The sequence below is a fragment of the Salvelinus alpinus genome, chromosome 5, assembly GCF_045679555.1.
Source record: "Salvelinus alpinus chromosome 5, SLU_Salpinus.1, whole genome shotgun sequence".
Lineage (NCBI taxonomy): Eukaryota > Metazoa > Chordata > Actinopteri > Salmoniformes > Salmonidae > Salvelinus > Salvelinus alpinus.
The window spans coordinates 1227623-1251004 of NC_092090.1; the positions used below are offsets into that span (position 1 = coordinate 1227623).

Here is a 23382-nt window from a genome sequence, read left to right on the forward strand (position 1 = left end):
GCCAGTTAGTTAGCTTGCCAGTCAGCCAGCCAGCCAGTTAGCTTGCCAGTCAGCCAGCCAGCCAGCCAGTTAGCTTGCCAGTCAGGCAGCAAGCCAGCCAGTTAGCTTGCCAGTCAGCCAGCAAGCCAGTCAGTTAGCTTGCCAGTCAGGCAGCAAGCCAGCCAGTTAGCTTGCCAGTCAGCCAGCCAGCCAGCCAGTTAGCTTGCCAGTCAGCCAGCCAGCCAGCCAGTTAGCTTGCCAGTCAGCCAGCAAGCCAGTTAGTTAGCTTGCCAGTCAGCCAGCCAGTTAGTTAGTTAGCTTGTCAGTCAGCCAGCCAGCCAGCCAGTTAGCTTGCCAGTCAGGCAGTCAGCCAGCTTGCCAGTCAGGCAGCCAGCCAGCCAGTTAGCTTGCCAGTCAGGCAGCCAGCCACTCAGCCAGCTTACCAGTCAGGCAGCCAGCCAGTCAGTCAGCCAGCTTGCCAGTCAGGCAGTGAGCCAGTGAGTCGTCCCCCTGGTCTTGGAGAAACTATAAAACAGACTCCATGTTATAACTCATCTCTGGTTCCTCCAGGTTATATATAAACTTTGTCCGGTTGCCTGGGTTCTGGGTGATCTCCTTGCCCAGGTTGTCCAGAGTCACGTTGGAGGCAAACAGCTGGGTGGGAGTCAGGTAGCCTTCACTGTTCTTAATGTATTTCTTATAGTTGGTCCGGAGACATTGCCAAGTGGTGGTGTAAAGGATGAAGGCGGTGGACTTGAGAGCGATGGCGATACTCACGTAGAGGTGTCGATAGGCCACGTTGTCGTAGAGCATGCAGGCTCCCTTGTCTCCACAGACCGTGGACCAGAACAGGCAGGTGGAGTCGATGCCCATGCCGAAGATCAGAGGAGGAGGGATGAAACCTGGGAGGAGAGGGAACATAGATCAGACATTACACCCAAACCCATATAGATAACATAGATCAGACATTACACCCAAACCCATATAGATAACATAAGATCAGAGGAGGAGGGATGAAACCTGGGAGGAGAGGGAACATAGATCAGACATTAGACTCAAACCTTAGATGCTGTGATTGTCTGGTTTGCTTGGTTCATTGTGGCTTGTAAATGCAAACAATAGATCAGCCATCATACTTAAACACATACAATATAGCTAACATTACCTTGAACTGATTCAGCTTGGTTTGTACGGTACATAAACAATACAGTGATCTCCTACCTAGTAGTCTCAGGCCCAGAAACATGTTATTGATGACAGTGATCTCCTACCTAGTAGTCTCAGGCCCAGAAACATGTTATTGATGACAGTGATCTCCTACCTAGTAGTCTCAGGCCCAGAAACATGTTATTGATGACAGTGATCTCCTACCTAGTAGTCTCAGGCCCAGAAACATGTTATTGATGACAGTGATCTCATACCTAGTAGTCTCAGGCCCAGAAACATGTTATTGATGACAGTGATCTCCTACCTAGTAGTCTCAGGCCCAGAAACATGTTATTGATGACAGTGATCTCCTACCTAGTAGTCTCAGGCCCAGAAACATGTTATTGATGACAGTGATCTCCTACCTAGTAGTCTCAGGCCCAGAAACATGTTATTGATGACAGTGATCTCATACCTAGTAGTCTCAGGCCCAGAAACATGTTATTGATGACAGTGATCTCCTACCTAGTAGTCTCAGGCCCAGAAACATGTTATTGATGACAGTGATCTCCTACCTAGTAGTCTCAGGCCCAGAAACATGTTATTGATGACAGTGATCTCCTACCTAGTAGTCTCAGGCCCAGAAACATGTTATTGATGACAGTGATCTCATACCTAGTAGTCTCAGGCCCAGAAACATGTTATTGATGACAGTGATCTCCTACCTAGTAGTCTCAGGCCCAGAAACATGTTATTGATGACAGTGATCTCCTACCTAGTAGTCTCAGGCCCAGAAACATGTTATTGATGAGAGTGATCTCCTTCCTAGTAGTCTAAGGCCCAGAAACATGTTATTGATGACAGTGATCTCCTACCTAGTAGTCTCAGGCCCAGAAACATGTTATTGATGACAGTGATCTCCTACCTAGTAGTCTCAGGCCCAGAAACAGAACTCCAAGAGCGTAGGATTTTAGCTCAGGGCTCACTGTTCTGAAACACAAACAAACACACTATAGAAAACAGTCCAAATGTACAGCAGCAAGCAGTTACAGCAGCAGCAAGCAGTTACAGCAGCAGCAAGCAGTTACAGCAGCAGCAAGAAGTTACAGCAGCAGCAAGCAGTTACAGCAGCAGCAAGCAGTTACAGCAGCACCAAGCAGTTACAGCAGCAGAAAGCAGTTACAGCAGCAGAAAGCAGTTACAGCAGCAGAAAGCAGTTACAGCAGCAGCAAGCAGTTACAGCAGCAGAAAGCAGTTACAGCAGCAGAAAGCAGTTACAGCAGCAGAAAGCAGTTACAGCAGCAGCAAGCCGTTACAGCAGCAGAAAGCAGTTACAGCAGCAGTAAGCAGTTACAACAGCAGTAAGCAGTTACAGCAGCAGAAAGCAGTTACAGCAGCAGAAAGCAGTTACAGCAGCAGAAAGCAGTTACAACAGCAGTAAGCAGTTACAGCAGCAGAAAGCAGTTACAGCAGCAGTAAGCAGTTACAGCAGCAGTAAGCAGTTACAGCAGCAGCAAGCAGTTACAGCAGCAGTAAGCAGTTACAGCAGCAGTAAGCAGTTACAGCAGCAGAAAGCAGTTACAGCAGCAGAAAGCAGTTACAGCAGCAGAAAGCAGTTACAGCAGCAGAAAGCAGTTACAGCAGCAGAAAGCAGTTACAGCAGCAGAAAGCAGTTACAGCAGCAGAAAGCAGTTACAGCAGCAGTAAGCAGTTACAGCAGCAGAAAGCAGTTACAGCAGCAGAAAGCAGTTACAGCAGCAGCAAGCAGTTACAGCAGCAGAAAGCAGTTACAGCAGCAGAAAGCAGTTACAGCAGCAGCAAGCAGTTACAGCAGCAGAAAGCAGTTACAGCAGCAGAAAGCAGTTACAGCAGCAGAAAGCAGTTACAGCAGCAGAAAGCAGTTACAGCAGCAGAAAGCAGTTACAACAGCAGTAAGCAGTTACAACAGCAGAAAGCAGTTACAACAGCAGTAAGCAGTTACAGCAGCAGAAAGCAGTTACAGCAGCAGAAAGCAGTTACAGCAGCGGCAAGCAGTTACAGCAGCAGTAAGCAGTTACAGCAGCAGTAAGCAGTTACAGCAGCAGAAAGCAGTTACAGCAGCGGCAAGCAGTTACAGCAGCAGCAAGCAGTTACAGCAGCAGCAAGCCGTTACAGCAGCAGCAAGCCGTTACAGCAGCAGAAAGCAGTTACAGCAGCGGCAAGCCGTTACAGCAGCGGAAAGCAGTTACAGCAGCAGAAAGCAGTTACAGCAGCAGAAAGCAGTTACAGCAGCAGAAAGCAGTTACAGCAGCAGTAAGCAGTTACAACAGCAGAAAGCAGTTACAACAGCAGTAAGCAGTTACAGCAGCAGAAAGCAGTTACAGCAGCAGAAAGCAGTTACAGCAGCGGCAAGCAGTTACAGCAGCGGCAAGCCGTTACAGCAGCGGCAAGCCGTTACAGCAGCGGAAAGCAGTTACAGCAGTAAGCAAGCCGTTACAGCAGCAGTAAGCAGTTCATGTAGCAGCAAGCAGTTACAGCAGCATGTTCATAGCAGTTATAGCAGCGTAAGCAGTTACATGCAGTGGAAGCTGTTACAGCAGCTGTTAGCGTTACAGCAGTTGTAAGCTGTTACGGCAGCTGGAAGCTGTTACAGCAGCTGATGCTGGTTACAGCAGCGGAAAGTCGTTAGTCAGTATGCTGTTACACCTGTGCTGGTTGTCATCTCGTTAGTCAGTATGCTGTTACAGCTGTGCTGGTATGCCATCTACAGTTAGTCAGTATGCTGTTACACCTGTGCTGGTTGTCATCTCGTTAGTCAGTCAGCGTGTTACACCTGTTACTGCAGTTGTCATCTCGTTAGTCAGTATGTGTTACAGCCTGTTACTGCAGTTGTCAGCTCGTTAGTCAGTATGTGTTACAGCTGTGCTGCGTTGTCATGCTCGTTACAGCATGCGGTAAGCCGTTACAGCAGTGCAGCTCGTTACAGCCAGTAAGCGTTACATGTGCTGGTGCCATCTCATTAGTCAGTATGTGTTACACCTGTTCTGGTTGTCATCTCGTTAGTCAGCTATGGTGTTACACCTGTTCTGGTTGTCATCTCGTTAGTCAGTATGTGTTACACCTGTGCTGGTTGTCATCTCGTTAGTCAGTATGTGTTACACCTGTGCTGGTTGTCATCTCGTTAGTCAGTATGTGTTACACCTGTGCTGGTTGTCATCTCGTTAGTCAGTATGTGTTACAGCTGTGCTGGTTGTCACCTCGTTAGTCAGTATGTGTTACACCTGTTCTGGTTGTCATCTCGTTAGTCAGTATGTGTTACACCTGTGCTGGTTGTCACCTCATTAGTCAGTATGTGTTACATCTGTGCTGGTTGTCATCTCGTTAGTCAGTATGTGTTACACCTGTTCTGGTTGCCATCTCGTTAGTCAGTATGTGTTACACCTGTTCTGGTTGTCATCTCGTTAGTCAGTATGTGTTACACCTGTTCTGGTTGTCATCTCGTTAGTCAGTATGTGTTACACCTGTGCTGGTTGTCATCTCGTTAGTCAGTATGTGTTACACCTGTGCTGGTTGTCATCTCGTTAGTCAGTATGTGTTACACCTGTGCTGGTTGTCATCTCGTTAGTCAGTATGTGTTACACCTGTTCTGGTTGTCACCTCGTTAGTCAGTATGTGTTACACCTGTTCTGGTTGTCATCTCGTTAGTCAGTATGTGTTACACCTGTGCTGGTTGTCATCTCGTTAGTCAGTATGTGTTACACCTGTTCTGGTTGTCATCTCGTTAGTCAGTATGTGTTACACCTGTTCTGGTTGTCATCTCGTTAGTCAGTATGTGTTACACCTGTTCTGGTTGTCATCTCGTTAGTCAGTATGTGTTACACCTGTTCTGGTTGTCATCTCGTTAGTCAGTATGTGTTACACCTGTTCTGGTTGTCATCTCGTTAGTCAGTATGTGTTACACCTGTTCTGGTTGTCATCTCGTTAGTCAGTATGTGTTACACCTGTTCTGGTTGTCATCTCGTTAGTCAGTATGTGTTACACCTGTTCTGGTTGTCACCTCGTTAGTCAGTATGTGTTACACCTGTTCTGGTTGTCATCTCGTTAGTCAGTATGTGTTACACCTGTTCTGGTTGTCATCTCGTTAGTCAGTATGTGTTACACCTGTTCTGGTTGTCATCTCGTTAGTCAGTATGTGTTACACCTGTTCTGGTTGTCATCTCGTTAGACAGTATGTGTTACACCTGTTCTGGTTGCCATCTCGTTAGTGGGAAGGTGTTTCTACTGTGTTGGCCCAGGTGTTATTTAAGAGTGTCTGGCCCAGGTGTTATTTAAGAGTGTCTGGCCCAGGTGTTATTTAAGAGTGTCTGGCCCAGGTGTTATTTAAGAGTGTCTGGCCCAGGTGTTATTTAAGAGTGTCTGGCCCAGGTGTTATTTAAGAGTGTCTGGCCCAGGTGTTATTTAAGAGTGTCTGGCCCAGATGTTATTTAAGAGTACCTGACCCAGGTGTTATTTAAGAGTGTCTGGCCCAGGTGTTATTTAACAGTGCCTGGCCCAGGTGTTATTTAACAGTGCCTGGCCCAGGTGTTATTTAAGAGTGTCTGGCCCAGGTGTTATTTAAGAGTGTCTGGCCCAGTGTTCCAGTTGCCTTGAGAGATGTGGAGGGTCAACACCTGTAGGTGGCACTCCCAATTTGATTTCTAGAAAAACATCCTTTATCTGATTTCCTGTGTTTAGTATTGCGCCACCTTTTTGGTTTGCTTCCTGTCTTTAAGTTTGGTGTGGGTTTTAGTATTGCGTCACCTTTTTGGTTTGCTTCCTGTCTTTAAGTGTGGTGTGGGTTTTTCTTTGCCTCTTCTTGGGCAGATGTATTAGTGGGCTCTCATGGTGGGTGTCTTTACGGTTCTAGTTGTTGTTGCTGGTCAACTGTCAGTGGACACCCCCATGACTGTCTTTCAGAACCCCTCCTAAAACCTGTTTTGGTTGTTGTCAGTTACACTTTGTTAGTTCCCCCTTCAGTTTGAGCAACATTATTTTGATTTCGTGCTGGGGACCAGAATGATGACATAAGGGGTTAGAGGATTTCATTGATTAGGATCCCCTTTGGCTATTGCAAATCCAGCAGCTACTCTTCCTGTTGTCCACATAACACAGGTACATCTGAGGGGTCTAACCTGATGAGTATGATAACAGAGGGGGTCTGGGTTAGAGGTTACCTGATAAGTATGATAACAGAGGGGGTCTGGGTTAGGGATGACCTGATAAGTATGATAACAGAGGGGGTCAGGGTTAGGGATGACCTGATAAGTATGATAACAGAGGGGTCTGGGTTAGAGGTTACCTGATAAGTATGATAACAGAGGGGGTCTGGGTTAGGGATGACCTGATGAGTATGATAACAGAGGGGTCTGGGTTAGAGGTTACCTGATAAGTATGATAACAGAGGGGGTCTGGGTTAGGGATGACCTGATAAGTATGATAACAGAGGGGGTCAGGGTTAGGGATCAGGGTTAGAGGTTACCTGATAACAGAGGGGGTCTGGGTTAGAGGTTACCTGATAAGTATGATAACAGAGGGGGTCTGGGTTAGGGATGACCTGATAAGTATGATAACAGAGGGGGTCAGGGTTAGAGGTTACCTGATAAGTATGATAACAGAGGGGGTCTGGGTTAGAGGTTACCTGATGAGTATGATAACAGAGGGGGTCTGGGTTAGGGATCAGGGTTAGAGGTTACCTGATAACAGAGGGGTCTGGGTTAGGGATGACCTGATGAGTATGATAATAGAGGGGGTTTGGGTTAGAGGTTACCTGATGAGTATGATAACAGAGGGGGTCTGGGTTAGGGATGACCTGATAAGTATGATAACAGAGGGGATCAGGGTTAGGGATGACCTGATGAGTATGATAACAGAGGGGTCTGGGTTAGGGATGACCTGATAAGTATGATAACAGAGGGGGTCAGGGTTAGGGATCAGGGTTAGAGGTTACCTGATAACAGAGGGGGTCTGGGTTAGGGATGACCTGATGAGTATGATAACAGAGGGGGTCAGGGTTAGGGATCAGGGTTAGAGGTTACCTGATAAGAGGGGGTCTGGGTTAGGGATGACCTGATAAGTATGATAACAGAGGGGGTCAGGGTTAGGGATCAGGGTTAGAGGTTACCTGATAACAGAGGGGGTCTGGGTTAGGGATGACCTGATGAGTATGATAACAGAGGGGGTCTGGGTTAGGGATGACCTGATGAGTATGATAATAGAGGGGGTCTGGGTTAGAGGTTACCTGATGAGTATGATAACAGAGGGGGTCTAGGTTAGGGATGACCTGATGAGTATGATAATAGAGGGGGTCTGGGTTAGAGGTTACCTGATGAGTATGATAACAGAGGGGGTCTGGGTTAGAGGTTACCTGATGAGTATGATAACAGAGGGGGTCTGGGTTAGGGATCAGGGTTAGAGGTTACCTGATAATAGAGGGGGTCTGGGTTAGGGATGACCTGATGAGTATGATAACAGAGGGGTCTGGGTTAGAGGTTACCTGATGAGTATGATAACAGAGGGGTCTGGGTTAGGGATGACCTGATGAGTATGATAACAGAGGGGTCTGGGTTAGAGGTTACCTGATGAGTATGATAACAGAGGGGGTCTGGGTTAGGGTTAGAGGTTACCTGATAACAGAGGGGGTCTGGGTTAGGGATGACCTGATGAGTATGATAACAGAGGGGGTCTGGGTTAGGGTTAGGGTTAGAGGTTACCTGATAACAGAGGGGGTCTGGGTTAGGGATGACCTGATGAGTATGATAACAGAGGGGGTCTGGGTTAGGGATCAGGGTTAGAGGTTACCTGGTGAGTATGATAACAGAGGGGGTCTGGGTTAGGGATGACCTGATGAGTATGATAACTGAGGGGGTCTGGGTTAGGGATCAGGGTTAGAGGTTACCTGATAAGAGGGGGTCTGGGTTAGGGATCAGGGTTAGAGGTTACCTGATAACAGAGGGGGTCTGGGTTAGGGATCAGGATTAGAGGTTACCTGATAACAGAGGGGGTCTGGGTTAGGGATGACCTGATGAGTATGATAACTGAGGGGGTCTGGGTTAGGGATCAGGGTTAGAGGTTACCTGATAAGTATGACGACGGAGGGTGTCTGGGCCATGGCTCCGATCATGCTGCACACACAGATGACACAAAGGAAGGTGATAAAGGCCTGTTGGCAGCCTGGACTGGGGCATTTCCCCGGCAACGCCACCGCCTCCTCCTCCTTACTGCTGATACACATACAGCTGGTCAGGTTCTGGAGGAGGAGAGGATATCACCTATAGATCCATAAACTGTTCTACATCACCTATAGATACACATGCAGCTGGTCAGGTTCTGGAGGAGGACAGGATATCACCTATAGATCCATAAACTGTTCTACATCCCCTATAGATACACATGCAGCTGGTCAGGTTCTGGAGGAGGACAGGATATCACCTATAGATCCATAAACTGTTCTACATCACCTATAGATACACATACAGCTGGTCAGGTTCTGGAGGAGGACAGGATATCACCTATAGATCCATAAACTGTTCTACATCACCTGGATACACATACAGCTATCAGGATCTGGGGAGGTCAGGATATCACCTATGGGTCCATAAACTGGTCTACATCACCTATAGTGCACTATATAGCTGGTGCACAGTTTGGGGACTGACAGGATACCTCCTATAGTATCGCCTACACTGACTAATATAGCCTGCTCCTACAGTGTTGGTGACCCTGACTAATATAGCTTGCTCCTACAGTGTTGGTGACCCTGACTAATATAGCCTGCTCCTACAGTGTCTGGTGGACCCTGACTAATATAGCCTGCTCCTACAGTGTTGGTGACCCTGACTAATATAGCTTGCTCCTACAGTGTTGGTGACCCTGACTAATATAGCCTGCTCCTACAGTGTTGGTGACCCTGACTAATATAGCCTGCTCCTACAGTGTTGGTGACCCTGACTAATATAGCCTGCTCCTACAGTGTTGGTGACCCTGACTAATATAGCCTGCTCCTACAGTGTTGGTGACCCTGACTAATATAGCCTGCTCCTACAGTGTTGGTGACCCTGACTAATATAGCCTGCTCCTACAGTGTTGGTGACCCTGACTAATATAGCCTGCTCCTACAGTGTTGGTGACCCTGACTAATATAGCCTGCTCCTACAGTGTTGGTGACCCTGACTAATATAGCCTGCTCCTACAGTGTTGGTGACCCTGACTAATATAGCCTGCTCCTACAGTGTTGGTGACCCTGACTAATATAGCCTGCTCCTACAGTGTTGGTGACCCTGACTAATATAGCCTGCTCCTACAGTGTTGGTGACCCTGACTAATATAGCCTGCTCCTACAGTGTTGGTGACCCTGACTAATATAGCCTGCTCCTACAGTGTTGGTGACCCTGACTAATATAGCCTGCTCCTACAGTGTTGGTGACCCTGACTAATATAGCTTGCTCCTACAGTGTTGGTGACCCTGACTAATATAGCCTGCTCCTACAGTGTTGGTGACCCTGACATGATGTACCAGATGGGTATCTCCTATCATGTGTATGGTGACCGTGAGCTAATCCATAGGCCTGCTCCTGAGGCAGCTGTATGGTGACCCTGACTAATATAGCCTGCTCCTACATGGTCTGCTATGGATGACCCTGACTAATATAGCTTGCTCCTACAGTGTTGGTGACCCTGACTAATATAGCCTGCGTCCTACAGTGTTGAGTGCACCCTGACTAATATAGCCTGCTCCTACAGTGTTGGTGATCCCGTTGGAGCCACACATAGCCTGCTCACTACAGGCTGTGTAGCAGTGACCGCTGACTGATGCAGGTATGCTCTGCTCTCTACCAGTGATTGCAGTGACCCTGGGAACAGGTAATATAGCTTGCATCCTAGCAGTGTTGGTGACCCTGACATAATCATAGCACTGCTCACATACTAGTGTATGGTGACCGCTGTATACAGTAAATATAGTCCATGCTCCTACAAGTAGGTTAGGTGACACCTGACTAATCAGATAGCCTGCTCCTGTATCAGCCAATGTCATGGTTGACCCTGACTCAATAGTACCAGACAATCTGCTCCTGTATCAGCCAATGTATGGTGACCCTGACTCAACAGTAGCCTGACAGTCCGTTACAGTCTGTTTGTGTTGACCCTGACTAATACTAGACAGTCTCCTACAGTCTGTTGGTCTTGACCCTGACTAATATCAGCCTGCTCCGTTACAGTCTGTTGGTCTTGACCCTGACTAGTATCAGCCTGCTCCGTTACAGTCTGTTGGTCTTGACCCTAACAGTACCATATAGCCTGCTCCTACAGTGTTGTCGTGACCCTGACAGTACCATATAGCCTGCTCCTACAGTGTCTGGTGACCCTAACTAATACCAGCCTGCTCCGTTACAGTCTGTTGGTCTTGACCCTGACTAATATCAGCCTGCTCCGTTACAGTCTGTTGGTCTGACCCTGACTAGTATCAGACAGTCTGCTCCTACAGTGTCTGGTGACCCTGACTAGTATCAGCCTGTCTCCTACAGTGTTGGCTTGACCCTGACTAGTATCAGCCTGCTCCGTTACAGTCTGTTGGTCTTGACCCTGACTAATATCAGCCTGCTCCGTTACAGTCTGTTTGTCGTGACCCTGACAGTACCATATAGCCTGCTCCTACAGTGTCTGGTGACCCTGACTAGTATCAGACAGTCTGCTCCTACAGTGTTGGCTTGACCCTGACTAATATCAGCCTGTCTCCTACAGTCTGTTTGTCGTGACCCTGACTAATATCAGCCTGCTCCGTTACAGTCTGTTGGTCTTGACCCTGACTAATATCAGCCTGCTCCGTTGCAGTCTGTTGGTGACCCTGACCTAATAGTAGCCTGACAGTCCGTACAGTGTTGTCGTGACCCTGACTAATATCAGCCTGTCTCCTACAGTCTGTTTGTGTTGACCCTGACTAATACTAGCCTGCTCCGGTACAGTGTTGCGTGACCCTGACAGTACCATATAGCCTGCTCCTACAGTGTTGGCTTGACCCTGACTAATATCAGCCTGCTCCGTTACAGTCTGTTGGTCTTGACCCTGACTAGTATCAGCCTGCTCCGTTACAGTCTGTTGGTCTTGACCCTGACTAGTATCAGACAGTCTGTTATGAGTCTGTTTGTCTTGACCAACAGTACCAGACAGTCTACTCTGGTTGTCTATGACCCAATAGTACCAGCCAGTCTGTTATAGTCTGTTTGTCCTGACCGGACAGTACCAGGGACTTACAGGTGTGAGGCAGCCGGCGAAGCAGTGCCAGAGAGGTCAGGTCTGATCGCCGTTGGAGCCAACAGCACCAGGGCAGTCTAGTCTGAGTGTCTGTGATCCAGCAGTTACCAGACTGTCTGATGCAGGCGTGCTCCGGTCTCTGCCATGACCGCAGGGTCCTGGGAACAGGCAAACAGGTTACATACTGGCATATAGAAAACCAAGGCATTATCAAAACACTGGAAACATACTATGTACATTGATCGCTATATACAGTAAATGTAATCCATTACACAAGTAGGACAGATTACAACTACTAACCAGACAGTCTGTTTCTGTATCAGCCAATTCATGTTTGTCTTGACCCAACAGTACCAGACAGTCTGGTCTGTTTGTCTTGACCCAACAGTTACCTAGGCAGATCTGCATCTAGTGCTGTCTTGATCCACAAGCGGCTACCTTGCACTACCTTTCCACTAGACATTTGCCTGATAGGCTATAAATCACACCATGCTGATAACTAACACATATACCATAACCCTATTTTACCCTTATCATACCATGTATGTTAACTGAGAACCCGTAACCCATATACCGCTAACGACCTGTATCACAGTACATTTGCCTGATAGGCTATAAATCGCCCATCCAAACTGGAGATCATTAGATAACCATGCATTGGCCTGAGCATCAATGATTGGGACATTTAGCCAGAGTCACACTGGGTTACCACCTCTACTCTTATGATAAGTGCTACGGGATCTTTCTATCATCTATAGAGGCATGACACCCGTTTAACGTATCATCTATAGACGGCACCCTACACAGGGTAGTGTCCCTAATCACTGCTATAGAGGCATTGGACACTTTCTAGATCATCTGATAGAGCGCCTCCTACTAGCCCTCTATCACCACTATAGAGGCTAGCATCTGGTCTCTCATCCAGGTACTGACTAGGACCGACCCTACTTAGCTTCAGAATCAAGCCTATAGAGGCATACAGCGTGGTATGCTACTGGCAAATAAAACATATAGACGTGCATTAGCCTAACTATCAATGATCGGACCTATGAGAGTCTACACTTTCTATCATCTATAGAGGCTACACTTTCTATCATCTATAGAGGCTACACTATCTATCATCTATAGAGGCTACACTTTCTATCATCTATAGAGGCTACACTTTCTATCATCTATAGAGGCTACACTTTCCATCATCTATAGAGGCTACACTTTCTATCATCTATAGAGGCTACACTTTCTATCATCTATAGAGGCTACACTTTCTATCATCTATAGAGGCTACACTTATCATCTATAGAGGCTACACTTTCTATCATCTATAGAGGCTACACTTTCTATCATCTATAGAGGCTACACTTTCTATCATCTATAGAGGCTACACTTTCTATCATCTATAGAGGCTACACTTTCTATCATCTATAGAGGCTACACTTTACTATCATCTATACGAGGCTACACTGTCTATCACCTATAGAGGCTACACTATCTATCATCTATAGCAACGGCCTGGACACTAGTCTATCAGTCTATAGGAGGGCTACGACTGTTCTAATCATCTACTAGAGGACTATCAGCTTTCTATCATGCTATGAGAGGCTACACTTTCTATCATCTATAGCCAGGACTACCACTTTCTATCATCCATAGAGGCTAACACTTTCTATCATCTATAGAGGCTACACTTTCTATCATCTATAGAGGCTACACTATCATCTATAGAGGCTACACTATCTATCATCTATAGAGGCTACACTATCACCTATAGAGGCTACACTTTCTATCATCTATAGAGACTACACTATCTATCATCTATAGAGGCTACACTTTCTATCATCTATAGAGGCTACACTTTCTATCATCTATAGAGGCTACACTTTCTATCATCTATAGAGGCTACACTTTCTATCATCTATAGAGGCTACACTTTCTATCATCTATAGAGGCTACACTTTCTATCATCTATAGAGGCTACACTATCATCTATAGAGGCTACACTATCATCTATAGAGGCTACACTATCTATCATCTATAGAGGCTACACTATCACCTATAGAGGCTACACTTTCTATCATCTATAGAGGCTACACTATATATCATCTATAGAGGCTACACGTTCTATCATCTATAGAGGCTACACTTTCTATCATCTATAGAGGCTACACTATCTATCACCTATAGAGGCTACACTTTCTATCATCTATAGAGGCTACACTTTCTATCATCTATAGAGGCTACACTACCTATCACCTATAGAGGCTACACTTTCTATCATCTATAGGCGCTACACTATCTATCACCTATAGAGGCTACACTTTCTATCATCTATAGAGGCTACACTATCTATCACCTATAGAGGCTACACTTTCTATCATCTATAGAGGCTACACTATCTATCACCTATAGAGGCTACACTTTCTATCATCTATAGAGGCTACACTTTCTATCATCTATAGAGGCTACACTATCTATCATCTATAGAGGCTACACTTTCTATCATCTATAGAGGCTACACTTTCTATCATCTATAGAGGCTACACTTTCCATCATCTATAGAGGCTACACTTTCTATCATCTATAGAGGCTACACTTTCTATCATCTATAGAGGCTACACTTTCTATCATCTATAGAGGCTACACTATCTATCATCTATAGAGGCTACACTTTCTATCATCTATAGAGGCTACACTTTCTATCATCTATAGAGGCTACACTTTCTATCATCTATAGAGGCTACACTTTCTATCATCTATAGAGGCTACACTATCTATCATCTATAGAGGCTACACTTTCTATCATCTATAGAGGCTACACTATCTATCACCTATAGAGGCTACACTATCTATCATCTATAGAGGCTACACTATCTATCATCTATAGAGGCTACACTTTCTATCATCTATAGAGGCTACACTTTCTATCATCTATAGAGGCTACACTTTCTATCATCTATAGAGGCTACACTTTCTATCATCTATAGAGGCTACACTTTCTATCATCTATAGAGGCTACACTATCATCTATAGAGGCTACACTATCTATCATCTATAGAGGCTACACTATCACCTATAGAGGCTACACTTTCTATCATCTATAGAGACTACACTATCTATCATCTATAGAGGCTACACTTTCTATCATCTATAGAGGCTACACTTTCTATCATCTATAGAGGCTACACTTTCTATCATCTATAGAGGCTACACTTTCTATCATCTATAGAGGCTACACTTTCTATCATCTATAGAGGCTACACTTTCACCTATAGAGGCTACACACTATCATCTATAGAGGCTACACTTTCTATCATCTATAGAGGCTACACTTTATATCATCTATAGAGGCTACACGTTCTATCATCTATAGAGGCTACACTTTCTATCATCTATAGAGGCTACACTTTCTATCACCTATAGAGGCTACACTTTCTATCATCTATAGAGGCTACACTTTCTATCATCTATAGAGGCTACACTTTCTATCATCTATAGAGGCTACACTTTCTATCATCTATAGAGGCTACACTATCTATCATCTGTAGAGGCTACACTTTCTATCATCTATAGAGGCTACACTATCATCTATAGAGGCTACACTTTCTATCATCTATAGAGGCTACACTTTCTATCATCTATAGAGGCTACACTTTCTATCATCTATAGAGGCTACACGATCATCTATAGAGGCTACACTTTCTATCATCTATAGAGGCTACACTTTCTATCATCTATAGAGGCTACACTTTCTATCATCTATAGAGGCTACACTTTCTATCATCTATAGAGGCTACACTTTCTATCATCTATAGAGGCTACACTTTCTATCATCTATAGAGGCTACACGATCATCTATAGAGGCTACACTTTCTATCATCTATAGAGGCTACACTTTCTATCATCTATAGAGGCTACACTTTCTATCATCTATAGAGGCTACACTTTCTATCATCTATAGAGGCTACACGATCATCTATAGAGGCTACACTTTCTATCATCTTTAGAGGCTACACTTTCTGTCATCATTTTGAACTTCTAACTACGGTAGAGATAATAAGGGAGTGGTTTTATGACAGAGCAGCCGCTCACCTATTTGTCAGCTCACACCACAGTTCCACCTCCAACACCGCCAAAACATCAGCTATGCGGATGTCGGCCAACGCCGGTTAACGCTTGATCTTATTGAATCTAGGCCTCGTGAACATCGTTGAACGCAGAAACAGTCAGAGAGAGGCACCTACCGAGGCTACAACTCAACAACTACTGTCAGCCGAGAGCTTGCCTGTGATGTGACCCTACCAGATGCAAAATGCCTTCTATAATCGATTCGAGGCAAGCAACACTGAAGCATGCGCGAGAGCACCAGCTGTTTCGGACGACTGTATTATCACGCTCTCCGAAGCCGATGTGAGTAAGACATTGAAACAGGTCAACATTCACAAGGCTGCAGGGCCAGGTGGATTACCAGGATGCGTACTCAGAGAATGCGCTGACCAGCTGGTAAGTGTCTTCACTGACATGTTCAACCTCTCCCTGACCCAGTCTGTAATATCTACATGTTTAAAGCAGACCACCATAGTCCCTGTGCCTACGACCACCACGGCAAGATGTCTAAATGACTACTGACCCGTAGCACTCATATCTGTAGACATGAAATGCTTTGAAAGGCTGGTCATGACTCACATCAACACCATCATCCCAGACACTCTGGGCCCACTCCAATTTGCATACCGCCCCAACAGATCCACAGATGACGCAATCTCTATTGTACTCCACACTGCCCTTTCCCACCTGGACAAAAGGAACACCTATGTGAGAATGCTGTTCACTGACTACAGCTCAACGTTCAACACCATAGTGCCCTCCAAGCTCATCACTAAGCTAAGGACCCTGGGACTAAACACCTCCCTCTGCAAATGGATCCTGGTCTTCCTGACGGGCCGCCCCCAGGTGGTGAGGCTAGGCAACAACATATCCACCACCCTCAGGGGTGCATGCTTAGTCCCCTCCATGTTCACCCACGACTGCGTGGCCTGGTACTGGTACTCCCTATATATAGCCATGTTATTACCTGGTACTCCATGTATATAGCCATGTTATTACCTGGTACTCCCTGTATATAGCCATGTTATTACCTGGTACTCACTGTATATAGCCATGTTATTACCTGGTAATCCCTGTATATAGCCATGTTATTACCTGGTACTCCCTGTATATAGCCATGTTATTACCTGGTACTCCCTGTATATAGCCATGGTATTACCTGGTACTCCCTGTATATAGCCATGTTATTACCTGGTACTCACTGTATATAGCCATGTTATTACCTGGTAATCCCTGTATATAGCCATGTTATTACCTGGTACTCCCTGTATATAGCCATGTTATTACCTGGTACTCCCTGTATATAGCCATGTTATTACCTGGTACTCCCTGTATATAGCCATGTTATTACCTGGTACTCCCTGTATATAGCCATGTTATTACCTGGTACTCCCTGTATATAGCCATGTTATTACCTGGTACTCCCTGTATATAGCCATGGTATTACCTGGTACTCCCTGTATATAGCCATGTTATTACCTGGTACTCCATGTATATAGCCATGGTATTACCTGGTAATCCCTGTATATAGCCATGTTATTACCTGGTAATCCCTGTATATAGCCATGGTATTACCTGGTAATCCCTGTATATAGCCATGTTATTACCTGGTACTCCATGTATATAGCCATGGTATTACCTGGTAATCCCTGTATATAGTCATGTTATTACCTGGTACTCCCTGTATATAGCCATGGTATTACCTGGTACTTCCTGTATATAGCCATGGTATTACCTGGTACTCCCTGTATATAGCCATGGTATTACCTGGTACTTCCTGTATATAGCCATGGTATTACCTGGTACTTCCTCTATATAGCCATGGTATTACCTGGTACTCCCTGTATATAGCCATGGTATTACCTGGTACTTCCTGTATATAGTCATGTCATTTTTTTTATTGTTTTACTATTTCCTTTTTTATTTAGCTAATATTTGTCTTAATGTTTAACTGCACTGTTGGGAATGGGCTCGTAAGTAAGCATTTCACTGTAAATTCTACACCTGTTGTATTCAGCACGTGTGGCCAATTAGATGTTCTGTAGGTGACGGTGAGGGACAACTAGGTAACATTGTTGAATGCGCTAACAGTGATACGGTAGGTCACTCACGCGTTGCCGTAGGCGACAGTCACCCCGGCGACAGGGCCGGTGTCACAGCCGAGGAAGAGGAAGGAGACGTAACAAGCGGTGGAGACGAGGTTGACCCCCATGGCCATACGGATGGCCCCTAAAGCTGACAGGTCTAACTTCTTCACCAAGAGACCACCCAGGAAGATACCCAGACACGCACACGGAATGGCTGTCATACCTATGGAGGGAGAGGACAGAGGTAGTATGGCTAGCAGGAGGTTACTAGGGAGAGATACAGAGGACAGGTATGTAGAAGTTAGGACTAGGGTTAGGGAGAGACAGAGGACAGGGGTTATGGTAGGAAGGATAGTGTTAGGACTAGGGTTAGGGAGAGACAGAGGACAGGGGTTATGGTAGGAAGGATAGTGTTAGGACTAGGGTTAGGGAGAGACAGAGGACAGGGGTTATGGGAGGATAGAGGATAGTGGTAGGACTAGGGTTAGGGAGAGACAGAGGACAGGGGTTATGGTTAGAAGGATAGTGTTAGGACTAGGGTTAGGGAGAGACAGAGGACAGGGGTTATGGTTGGAAGGATAGAGGATAGTGTTAGGACTAGGGTTAGGGAGAGACAGAGGACAGGGGTTATGGTAGGAAGGATAGTGGTAGGACTAGGGTTAGGGAGAGACAGAGGACAGGGGTTATGGTAGGAAGGATAGTGTTAGGACTAGGGTTAGGGAGAGACAGAGGACAGGGGTTATGGTTGGAAGGATAGTGTTAGGACTAGGGTTAGGGAGAGACAGAGGACAGGGGTTATGGTTGGAGGATAGTGTTAGGACTAGGGTTAGGGAGAGACAGAGGACAGGGGTTATGGTTGGAAGGATAGAGGATAGTGTTAGGACTAGGGTTAGGGAGAGACAGAGGACAGGGGTTATGGTTGGAAGGATAGAGGATAGTGTTAGGACTAGGGTTAGGGAGAGACAGAGGACAGGGGTTATGGTTGGAAGGATAGAGGATAGTGTTAGGACTAGGGTTAGGGAGAGACAGAGGACAGGGGTTATGGTAGGAAGGATAGAGGATAGTGTTAGGACTAGGGTTAGGGAGAAGACTGTGAATGAAGAAAGGAAAGGCCACAGGGTCATTGAAAACCACTATAGGATAGAGGATAGTGTTAGGACTAGGGTTAGGGAGAAGACTGTGAATGAAGAAAGGAAAGGCCACAGTGTCATTGAAAACCACTATAGAAGTCCCATGTTTTATTATGCTCTGGTTTGGATGTAGTGATTAGCATTATCACCTAGCAGCTGATTGGCTGAGGAAGTGGTGAGGTTGAACTGCTGTTCCATGTACTTCCCTAGGAAGGTAGCGAAGCCTGCTACCACAGCGATCTCCATACAGGCAGCCAGAGAGATGCAGGTAAACACAGGGTTGGAGAGGAGGTGCTTGGTCACCTTGGGGATGACTGTAAGGGGGGGGGTGATGGAAACTGTGTACATCACAACATAATATCTTGTATGTATTTGACATGTGTACCGTATACATTACCACCAGTCTGTTAATTAACAGACCTCTCCCCAGACCAACATCGCTGCCATTGTCATATTATTCTATGACAGTAGATCTCACCTCTCATGTGCTCGCAGCAGGTCAGTCCACTACTGGCCTGGAAGCCATGGATCCCCCCATTAGTGGGTTTGTTCCTCTCGTAGTCCCTGGACAGGGAGGGGGGAAACATGGCCTGTTCACTCTCCCCCCCACTGTCCACATCCTGCTCATTCAGGGACTGGGGGAAGCCGAACATGAAGAGGGAGGAGATGAAGAGTAAGGCACCGCAGAGCAAGAAGCCGCCCCACCAAGCACCAATCCACCTGGGGTCGTCAGGGCCGATGTCCAGTTTACCTGGCAACACAGGTAGAAAACACAGCACCAGACACCTTTAACACAGGATACCAGGTTAAACACATTTAACACAGGATACCAGGTTAAACACCTTTAACACAGGATACCAGGTTAAACACCTTTAACACAGGATACCAGGTTAAACACCTTTAACACAGGATACCAGGTTAAACACATAACACAGGATACCAGGTTAAACACCTTTAACACAGGATACCAGGTTAAACACATTTAACACAGGATACCAGGTTAAACACATATAACACAGGATACCAGGTTAAACACATATAACACAGGATACCAGGATAAACACATATAACACAGGATACCAGGTTAAACACATATAACACAGGATACCAGGTTAAACACCTATAACACAGGATACCAGGTTAAACACCTTTAACACAGGATACCAGGTTAAATACATATAACACAGTCAGGATACCAGGTTAAACACATATAACACAGGATACCAGGTTAAACACATATAACACAGGATACCAGGTTAAACACATATAACACAGTCAGGATACCAGGTTAAACACATTTAACACAGGATACCAGGTTAAACACCTTTAACACAGGATACCAGGTTAAACACATATAACACAGTCAGGATACCAGGTTAAACACATATAACACAGGATACCAGGTTAAACACATATAACACAGGATACCAGGTTATACACATATAACACGGTCAGGATACCAGGTTAAACACATATACCACAGGATACCAGGTTAAACACATATAACACAGGATACCAGGTTAAACACATATAACACAGGATACCAGGTTAAACACATATAACACAGTCAGGATACCAGGTTAAACACATATAACACAGGATACCAGGTTAAACACATATAACACAGGATACCAGGTTAAACACATATAACACAGTCAGGGTACCAGGTTAAACACATATAACACAGGATACCAGGTTAAACACATATAACACAGGATACCAGGTTAAACACATATAACACAGGATACCAGGTTAAACACATATAACACAGTCAGGGTACCAGGTTAAACACATATAACACAGGATACCAGGTTAAACACATATAACACAGTCAAGAATACCACTGGCTGAATCCCCTCTGACTTCAAAATGTCCTGAGTCACTCCCCTCCTCAAGAAACCAACACTCAACAACTAAACAGACTACAAACTACAAAAACAAACAAACTACAGACCTGTATCCTTCTATCTATAAAACTACAGACATGTATCCCTTCTTCCTATAAAACTACAGACCTGTATCCCTTCTTCCTATAAAACTACAGACATGTATCCCTTCTTTCTATAAAACTACAGACCTGTATCCCTTCTTCCTATAAAACTACAGACCTGTATCCCTTCTTCCTATAAAACTACAGACATGTATCCCTTCTTTCTATAAAACTACAGACCTGTATCCCTTCTTCCTATAAAACTACAGACCTGTATCCCTTCTTCCTATAAAACTACAGACCTGTATCCCTTCGTTCTATAAAACTACAGACCTGTATCCCTTCTTTCTATAAAACTACAGACATGTATCCCTTCTTTCTATAAAACTACAGACCTGTATCCCTTCTTCCTATAAAACTACAGACCTGTATCCCTTCTTTCTATAAAACTACAGACCTGTATCCCTTCTTTCTATAAAACTACAGACATGTATCCCGTCTACCTATAAAACTACAGACCTGTATCCCTTCTTTCTATAAAACTACAGACCCTGTATCCCTTCTACCTATAAAACTACAGACCTGTATCCCTTCTTCCTATAAAACTACAGACCGGTATCCCTTCTTCCTATAAACTACAGACCTGTATCCCTTCTTTCTACAAAACTACAGACCTGTATCCCTTCTTTCTATAAAACTACAGACCCTGTATCCCTTCTACCTATAAAACTACAGACCTGTATCCCTTCTTCCTATAAAACTACAGACCGGTATCCCTTCTTCCTATAAACTACAGACCTGTATCCCTTCTTTCTATAAAACTACAGACCTGTATCCCTTCTACCTATAAAACTACAGACCTGTATCCCTTCTTCCTATAAAACTACAGACCTGTACCCCTTCTTCCTATAAAACTACAGACCCTGTATCCCTTCTTCCTATAAACTACAGACCTGTATCACTTCTTTCTACAAAACTACAGACCTGTATCCCTTCTTTCTATAAAACTACAGACATGTATCCCTTCTTCCTATAAAACTACAGACCCCTTATTTCTATAAAACTACAGACCTGTATCCCTTCTTTCTATAAAACTACAGACCTGTATCCCTTCTTTCTATAAAACTACAGACCCGTATCCCTTCTTCCTATAAAACTACAGACCCGTATCCCTTCTTCCTATAAAACTACAGACCTGTATCCCTTATTTCTATAAAACTACAGACCTGTATCCCTTCTTCCTATAAAACTACAGATCTGTATCACTTCTTCCTATAAAACTACAGACCTGTATCCCTTCTTCCTATAAAACTACAGACCTGTATCCCTTCTTCCTATAAAACTACAGACCTGTATCCCATCCTTCTATAAAACTACAGACCTGTATCACTTCTTTCTATAAAACTACAGACCGGTATCCCTTCTTTCTATAAAACTACAGACCTGTATCCCTTCTTTCTTTTCTTTCTATAAAACTACAGACCTGTATCCCTTCTTTCTATAAAACTACAGACCTGTATCCCTTCTTTCTATAAAACTACAGACCTGTATCCCTTCTTTCTATAAAACTACAGACCTGTATCCCTTCTTTCTATAAAACTACAGACCTGTATCCCTTCTTTCTTTTCTTTCTATAAAACTACAGACCTGTATCCCTTCTTTCTATAAAACTACAGACCTGTATCCCTTCTTTCTATAAAACTACAGACCTGTATCCCTTCTTTCTATAAAACTACAGACCTGTATCCCTTCTTTCTTTTCTTTCTATAAAACTACAGACCTGTACCCCTTCTTTCTATAAAACTACAGACCTGTACCCCTTCTTTCTATAAAACTACAGACCTGTATCCCTTCTTTCTATAAAACTACAGACCTGTATCCCTTCTTTCTATAAAACTACAGACCTGTATCCCTTCTTTCTATAAAACTACAGACCCTGTATCCCTTCTTTCTATAAAACTACAGACCTGTATCCCTTCTACCTATAAAACTACAGACCTGTATCCCTTCTACCTATAAAACTACAGACCTGTATCCCTTATTCCTATAAAACTACAGACCGGTATCCCTTCTTTCTATAAAACTTCAGATCTGCATTCCTTCTTTTCCTGTAAGTGGTGCAGACGTGGATCCTCTCTACGTTCCTACCAGGTGACATGGATCCTCTCTACGTTCCTACCAGGTGACATGGATCCTCTCTACGTTCCTACCAGGTGACGTGGATCCTCTCTACATTCCTACCAGGTGACGTGGATCCTCTCTACGTTCCTACCAGGTGACGTGGATCCTCTCTACGTTCCTACCAGGTGACGTGGAGATTATCTATGTCTGCACCACATACTCTCACTACTGGTGTCACCTAGGGTTCAGTTCTAGGTCCTCTCTTCTTCTCTCTATAGATCAACTCAGTCAGCTCTGTCATATCCTCACATGGTCTCTCCTATCACTGCTAAGAGGATGGACCTCTCCTCTTCATACATCAACTCAGTCAGCTCTGTCATATCCTCACATGGTCTCTCCTATCACTGCTATGAGGATGGACCTCTCCTCTCCTCTTCTCTCTATACACCAAGTCACTCAGCTCTGTCATATCCTCATTTTCTCATATGGTCTCTCCTATCACTGCTATTTTTATTTGTATTTAAAATTTTATTTTACCTTTATTTAACTAGGCAAGTCAGTTAAGAACAAATTCTTATTTTCAATGACGGCCTAGGAACAGTGGGTTAACTGCCTTGTTCAG

At 44.7% G+C, this 23382-nt stretch overlaps 1 protein-coding gene across 1 annotated transcript in view; it reads right to left on the reverse strand.

Moving 5' to 3' along the window:
* Nucleotides 1–216: 216 nt before the first annotated feature.
* LOC139575135 (solute carrier organic anion transporter family member 3A1-like) overlaps nucleotides 217–23382 on the reverse strand; it is a 51624-nt gene continuing 28458 nt past the window's right edge. Inside the window, exons 4-10 of the mRNA XM_071400138.1 lie at nucleotides 19188–19460; nucleotides 18859–19023; nucleotides 17604–17802; nucleotides 11381–11549; nucleotides 8217–8389; nucleotides 2051–2115; nucleotides 217–881 (exon numbers count right to left, since the gene is read on the reverse strand). Of these exons, the coding sequence (XP_071256239.1) occupies nucleotides 505–881; nucleotides 2051–2115; nucleotides 8217–8389; nucleotides 11381–11549; nucleotides 17604–17802; nucleotides 18859–19023; nucleotides 19188–19460 (1421 nt within the window). The 3' untranslated portion in view covers nucleotides 217–504. The remainder of the gene's footprint in view (nucleotides 882–2050; nucleotides 2116–8216; nucleotides 8390–11380; nucleotides 11550–17603; nucleotides 17803–18858; nucleotides 19024–19187; nucleotides 19461–23382) is intronic.